Source organism: Rhinoraja longicauda, chromosome 23, assembly GCF_053455715.1.
Source record: "Rhinoraja longicauda isolate Sanriku21f chromosome 23, sRhiLon1.1, whole genome shotgun sequence".
Classification (NCBI taxonomy): domain Eukaryota; kingdom Metazoa; phylum Chordata; class Chondrichthyes; order Rajiformes; family Arhynchobatidae; genus Rhinoraja; species Rhinoraja longicauda.
In genome coordinates this window covers 5,407,896-5,414,760 of record NC_135975.1, presented here as the reverse complement: position 1 = coordinate 5,414,760, position 6,865 = coordinate 5,407,896, and the positions used below count along the sequence as shown (strand labels likewise).

The 6,865-nt window shown below is 49.1% G+C and overlaps 1 protein-coding gene across 3 annotated transcripts in view; it reads right to left on the bottom strand.

Annotated features, from left to right (window-relative positions):
* Positions 1-6,865, bottom strand: part of LOC144604813 (uncharacterized) — a 75,485-nt gene that overhangs the window by 1,813 nt on the left and 66,807 nt on the right. For all 3 annotated transcript variants that reach the window (XM_078419511.1, XM_078419512.1, XM_078419513.1), the window contains exons 20-24: positions 6,424-6,549; positions 5,369-5,522; positions 4,721-4,826; positions 3,133-3,314; positions 1,681-1,803 (exon numbers count right to left, since the gene is read on the bottom strand). In XM_078419511.1, coding sequence (XP_078275637.1) covers positions 1,681-1,803; positions 3,133-3,314; positions 4,721-4,826; positions 5,369-5,522; positions 6,424-6,549 — 691 coding nt within the window. The remainder of the gene's footprint in view (positions 1-1,680; positions 1,804-3,132; positions 3,315-4,720; positions 4,827-5,368; positions 5,523-6,423; positions 6,550-6,865) is intronic.

The following is a 6,865-nucleotide window of genomic DNA, read 5'->3' as shown; positions in this document are numbered from 1 at the left end:
TAAACCCAAAGTTAGAAACAAAATGCTGGAGTAACTCAGCGGGTCAAGGGGCACCTCTGTAGAACAGGAATAAGTGATGTTTCGGGTCGAGACCCTTCAGAGTGAAGGGTCTCGACCCAAAACATCACCTATTTTCTCCAGAGATGCTGCCTGACCTGCTGAGTTACTCCAGCATTTTGTGATACCCTCGATTTGTCCCAATACTTTCTGACTTGTTTTAACATTTCAGCATTAAAAATGTTTTGTCTTTATTTTAAAAAACCAGAGATGCTGAACTCTTCAGCTTCCCAGCGTCTCTTACTGGGGATAATGAGAAGAGCATGGGTGAACGTTCAACAGGAGCGTTGAGCAGAAAATGCTTAAAATAATCAGCAGGTCAGCAAGCATCAGTGAGAGAGAGACTGGGTCAACGTTTCAGGCTGATCAGCTTTCATCAGGCTATATAACTCATTGGCCACTTATAATAATAATAATAATAATCCATTTATTTTATATAGCGCCTTATCACATGCTCAAAGCGCTTTACAAAAACAATTAACATAGAAACAAACAGACAAACTATCCTGACGGAAAAAGCGGCGAATACGCAACGCCAGCGTCCTCTCACGTCAGGGTCCGGCAGTAGACTCTTGCCTCAACATACAAAAAAATAATTGTGGTCTATCTTACACTCTTATATTTGGTAGGATTGTGTCGAATGTAACGCTGGATTGTCACTAAACTATGCAAAATAAATGGTTTCACTGTACTTAGGTGCATGCGGCAATAAAGTACCCATTGAACTACTGAAGGTGATCCCTTCCTTTATAACAGTAAGGTGGTAATAAATAAGCACTTTGTAAATAAACAAGCACATTTTGGAATGTCAAACCAGGGCAGGACTTACAGGAAACAGAGGAGCCCTGGACAGTATTGCAGAGTAGAGAGATCTAGGAGCATAGATGCATGGTTCCCTGAAAGTGGGCAAAATTAGAGCACATGGTATTGGGGGTAGGGTACTGACATGGATAGAAAATTGGTTGACAGACAGAAAGCAAAGAGTGGGGATAAATGGGTCCAAGTGCATCAGTCACTGAAAGGAAGCATGCAGGTACAGCAGGCAGTGAAGAAAGCCAATGGAATGTTGGCCTTCATAACAAGAGGAGTTGAGTATAGGAGCAAAGAGGTCTTTCTGCAGTTGTACAGGGCCCTAGTGAGACTGCACCTGGAGCACTGTGCAGTTTTGGTCTCCAAATTTGAGGAAGGATATTCTTGCTATTGAGGACGTGCAGCGTAGGTTTACTAGATTAATTCCCGGAATGGCAGGACTGTCATATGTTGAAAGACTGGAACGACTAGGCTTGTATAAACTGGAATTTAGAAGGATGAGAGAGGATCTTATCGAAACATATAAGATTATTAAGGGATTGGACACGTTAGAGGCAGGAAACATGTTCCCAATGTTGGGGGAGTCCAGAACCAGTGGCCACAGTTTAAGAATAAGGGGTAGGCCATTTAGAACGGACATGAGGAAAAACCTTTTCAGTCAGAGAGTTGTAAATCTGTGGAATTCACTGCCTCAGAAGGCAGTGGAGGCCAATTCTCTGAATGCATTCAAGACTTCTCAAGGCTTCCACCACTACCAAACCCCGAAGGGCCTTTTCCCACGTTCTATCACTATAAACTACAATTAAGTCTTACCATTTTCCGTGACCAAGGTACTTTGTACATGAGTAGTTAGGATCCTTAAATCCTTCGTGAAGTTATTTACGTCCATGACAACAATTCCATTTTGGGCGAAGACTTCTCTGTTCTCAGGTTTACCTGAAAGACGACGGGCAGATTATTATAGATTTGGAAGTTTTCAATTTAGCAATTCGTGAACCGGTTCTTCCAAAAGATTCATGCGTCAAAAGAACAATGCTCGGGGAGAACAATAATTTACCCGTCCAAATGGAGGATGGTTTGGAGGAAACCCCACGCGTTCACAGGGAAGAACGCGCAACCTCCACACAGACAGCACCGAGAGTCACGATGGCACCCGGCGCTGAGAGGCAGCAGCTCCACCCGCTGTGACGCGCATAGCACTCCATTCTTTGACGCCATTATTTCAAGCTACTATCAACCTAATTGGAGACCCTCGGACTATCTTTAACCCAACTTTATCTTGCATTAAACTCGCTTTATTAAATTCCCTTTATCGTGTATCCGTACGCTGCGGTCGGTGGGAGGTCAAGTTCTGTACGGGTGTATTTCCGTTACCCAGACTGCTGCAGTGTGGAGGGTCGCCTGGATCGGTGTTGAGACATCACGTTGCAACCGTGCGAAACATTGGTCAGGACGCAGTTGCAGTACTGTGTACACCACACCACAGCAAGGATGTGTCGGCATTGGAAAGAGTACAGGAGAGATTCACCAGGTCCAGAGGGTTTTAATTGTGAAAAGAAAGATTGTATAGACTGGTTCATTCTCACTGAACGCACGGAAGCTGAGTACTGGGGGGGGGGGGGGGCAGAGAGGGAGGGAATGCAAGGGTTACTTGAAGTAAGACCCTGGGGATCTTATCGAAACGTATAAGATTATTAAGGGGTTGGACACGTTGGAGGCAGGAAACATGTTCCCAATGTTGGGGGAGTCCAGAACCAGGGGCCACAGTTTAAGAATAAGGGGTAGGCCATTTAGAACTGAGATGAGGAAAGACTTTTTCAGTCAGAGAGTTGTGAATCTGTGGAACTCTCTGCCTCAGAAGGCAGTGGAGGCCAATTCTCTGAATGCATTCAAGAGAGAGCTGGATAGAGCTCTTAAGGATAGCGGAGTCAGGGGGTATGGGGAGAAGGCAGGAACGGGGTACTGATTGAGAATGATCAGCCATGATCACATTGAATGGCGGTGCTGGCTCGAAGGGCCGAATGGCCTCCTCCTGCACCTATTGTCTATAGTTAGAGAAATCTAGAATCTGACCGCTGGGGCGTAAGCTGCCCAAGCGGAGCACGAGGTGCTGTTCCTCTACTTTGCATTTGGCCTCACTGTCAGTGGAGGAGGCCCAGGACAGAAGGGTCAGTGTGGGAATGGGAAGGGGGGAGGTAAAGCGGGTTAAGACTGAGCGAAGGAGTTCAGCAAAACGATCGGCCCTGTTGCAACGTTACACCTTACCCGAGAGAAACACCGCGAACCTGGAGCTTATTCTCTGGACCTGCAGGTTGATGAGGCAATCGAGGTAGTCGTACTTGGTCTGGAACTTCGAGTCACAGCCGTGGAAAGGCAGCACCTCTACAATATTTGCTTCAAGATTGCGAGTCAGTAGGGAAAGCTTCCACCTGGCCTCACTGTCCTCCCTGGGTGAACAGATCACAATGTGTCACCGTCCGAAACAGAGATCAGTGCCAAAATTAATAATCAAGTCAAGTCAATTTTATTTGTATAGCACATTTAAAAACAACCCACGTTGGCCAAAGTGCTGTACATCTGATTAGGTACTAAGGAAAAAATGAAACATACAGTAGCACACAAACATAACAGCACATACAAAACAGTTCACAGCGCCTCCTCAATGAGCCTCAAACGCTAGGGAGTAGAAATAGGTTTTGAGCCTGGACTTAAAGGAGTCGATGGAGGGGGCAGTTCTGATGGGAGAGGGATGCTGTTCCACAGTCTAGGAGCTGCAACCGAAAAGCGCAGTCAATGCAACCCTGAAGATCATGAAAACTTGAATTATATGTAAATCAAAGCAAGTGTGCCACTGCAGAATTTGCAGATGCACCACACGCCTCATGTTGTAAGGTGAAGGGGAAAGATTTAATACGAAACCGAGGGGCAACATTTCTTTTTTTGCCGAACACACCCGAGCACAGCAATGCTGATGCCAGGTCTAGATTACCTTTGGAATCGCAGGTTACCCCAAACAGAGAGGACTTGTTTTACTTCTCTCATGTAGATCAGTTACCTGTCACATCAGGGAACATGACTGCACAGCTGTACGTACTGTGGTTTATTCAATCATTTACAATCCTCCAACCAAAGGTGGCGCTATTACAGCCACCACTGACTGGCAGAACATCTGGAGCATCTCAATGTAGACGTTGAAGGAGTGGAGCCGCCTCAGAAAGTACAGCCGGCTCTGTCCCTTCCTGGACCAGTCCGGTTTACTGTCCAGGTGTACACTCCAAGGTATCTGTACTCCCTGGTAAACTGCACATCCACACCATTGATGGAGACAGGGGACAGGGGTGTTCCTCTCCTCCCAAAGCCCACCATTAACTCCTATCCAACGACTATCTTCACAGCAACGGGATCACCCTCTTCAGCAACCAAATCACAGACGACAGGTGCCCACTGGTACAACACTGCTGCAAGCAAGCCGTGAATAGTGAAGGGCCTGGATGGAGTGGATGTGGAGAGGATTAGTCGGAGAGTCTAGGACCAGAGGGCGCAGCCTCAGAATAAAAGGACGTACCTTTAGAAAGGAGATGAGGAGGAATTTCTTTAGTCAGAGGGTGGTGAATTCTTTGCCACAGACGGCTGTGGAGGCCGGGTCAATGGGCATTTTTAAAGTGGAGATTGACAGATTCTTGATTAGTGCGGGTGTCAGGGGTTATGGGGAGAAGGCAGGAGAACGGGGTTGAGAGAGAGGGAGAGATAGATCAGCCACGATTAAATGGCGGAGTAGACTTGATGGGCCGAATGGCCCAATTCTGTTCCTAGGACGTACGAAGCTTATAGAACACTCTTGACACAAACTGACCTTGCAAACTCCTTCAGCCTTTTGAGCTCTCTGTAATGTACCATCCACTTCCACTCAGACTCGGAGCCAACAGCCTCCAGCAGGTCACATATCTGTTGCAAGTGCTCTGGTTGTGCAAAATAAAAGAAGCCATCAAATCCTCCACATTTAAAGGCCGCAGAGCTGCTTCACGCATTGACCCGCTTAAGCTACTGCAGTGGACAGACGTTGATCGGGCTGGGACTTCATTGCCGGTAGAGCCGCTGCCTCTCGGCGCCAGAGACCCGGGTTCCATCCTGACTACGGGTGCTGCCTGTACGGAGTTTGTACGTTCTCCCCGCGACCTCAAGGGCTGGCTTTCTCCGGGCGCTCTGGCTTCCTCCCACAATCCAAAGATGTGCGGGTTTCTAACTTAATTTGCTTCAGTAAATGATACATTGTCTCTGGTGTGTGGGATAGAAGGGGCAATCGCTGGTCGGCACGGGCGGACTCGGCAGGGGGAAGGGCCTGTTTCTGCGCTGTGTCTCCAAACTCTAAAGCAAGCGAAGGGGAGGAACAGCCTCGGCTGTCTAAGTGGAGAAGGACCATTCTGTGTCTTTTTTTGGGGTGAACCAGCATCTGCAGTTCCTAGTGTCTTTGCTTAATAGAAGAACCAGTGCACACACCCACCTGGAGTAATTTTGTCCAGCACGTTCCCGTCGGAAACGATGAAGCCTCCCGAGGTAAACAACTCCCGATAGGTCTGGTCCTTGAGGTCCCTCAGAGAGTCCACCGCAGCAAACTGAACGCACTGCATCCGCTTCAAACCCAGCAGGGACGGAATCTGGCAGAGAGCAACAGAGCACACGGATTCAATGCCCGCGGCAAACTTAACGCCACCAAAGGCCCACACAAAACGCTGGAGTAACTCGGCGAGGTGGGGGGGGCCAGGCTGCGTCCCTGGGGGGGAGAAGCAATGGGCGACGTTTCGGGCCGAGGCCCTTCTTCAGAATGAGAGTCAGAAGAAGTGTCCTGACCCGAAACGTCGCCCGTCCCTTCTACCCAGAGATGCTGCCTGTCCCCCCCCCCCCCCTGTGTGACTCCAGCATGCTGCGCCTTTCTTGGGTGTAAACCAGCATCTGCAGTTCCCCCCGACACATGATACAACTGAGCATCGACAGGACCGCCAGCCTGGTCAAACGCGCCGCTGAAGGAGAGGCAGGAGATGATTTTCACCCAATCTACCCAAAAGGTTTGACACAACGCCTGATGGGTGTCCCATTGAAGTCAGTGCAGTGCAAACACATTGGATGTGGTACAAAACCACTCATCTATTTCTCCCCCCCCCCCCCCTCCTGTGCCCCACCCCCACCCCAGTGGCCTCCCTTTTCTCCCACTATCCCCCCCATTCGCCTTCCACATATCCCTCTCACTTACTTTACATATCACTCCACCTCTCCCCTCATCTAACACCTTTATGTCTCTAGCTTGGTCCACTCATCTGCCACACAAACCCTCCTTGCCACCCATTAATTGCCTGCCTTTGTCTTGCCCCCCCACCCTAATTTCCAGCTTTCTCCCCCCCCCCCCCCCCCCCCACTACAATCAGTCTGAAGAGACCCATTTGCAGGGGTCCGGGGGGGAAAAAGTGGGATTGATTAGGAGAGCCTGTACAGGTCTAACAAGAGAGCTAGCAGGATGGCCCTCGTGCCCTGGTTATCCAGGTGCCCACAGCTTCCCCTCACCTGATGCAAATGTGTTTCCACGTCTTTGTTCCGGATAATAACAAGCACTTTGCCAGATTGGTGAGGGTGCACAGCCGCGAGGTCCAACAAGCTTATCTCCACGTGGCCTTCCTTCTTCAGAAAGTCCTGAAAGATTGCGGGAGTTATTAAATCAACGAGACACAAGACGACCTTCACGGGGGACTTGTGGCGCTCCCACAGAAATACTCGAGGCAAAGGGCCACAGAGCAAAGCCGCAGAGCTGAGGGCCTGTCCGTGCGGCTTGGTATTTGGCCTCTGAACGGCAACAGGGACATCTTTGCACATTGGTCTCAGGTTAAAAGAGGTCAAAAGGAGATGTCTGCTGTAGGAAGCGGACCCAAACCATTAAACACCGGAAGACACAGACAAAGAGGATGGCACAGCTGGGAGAGACAATAGACAATAGGTGCAGGAGGCCATT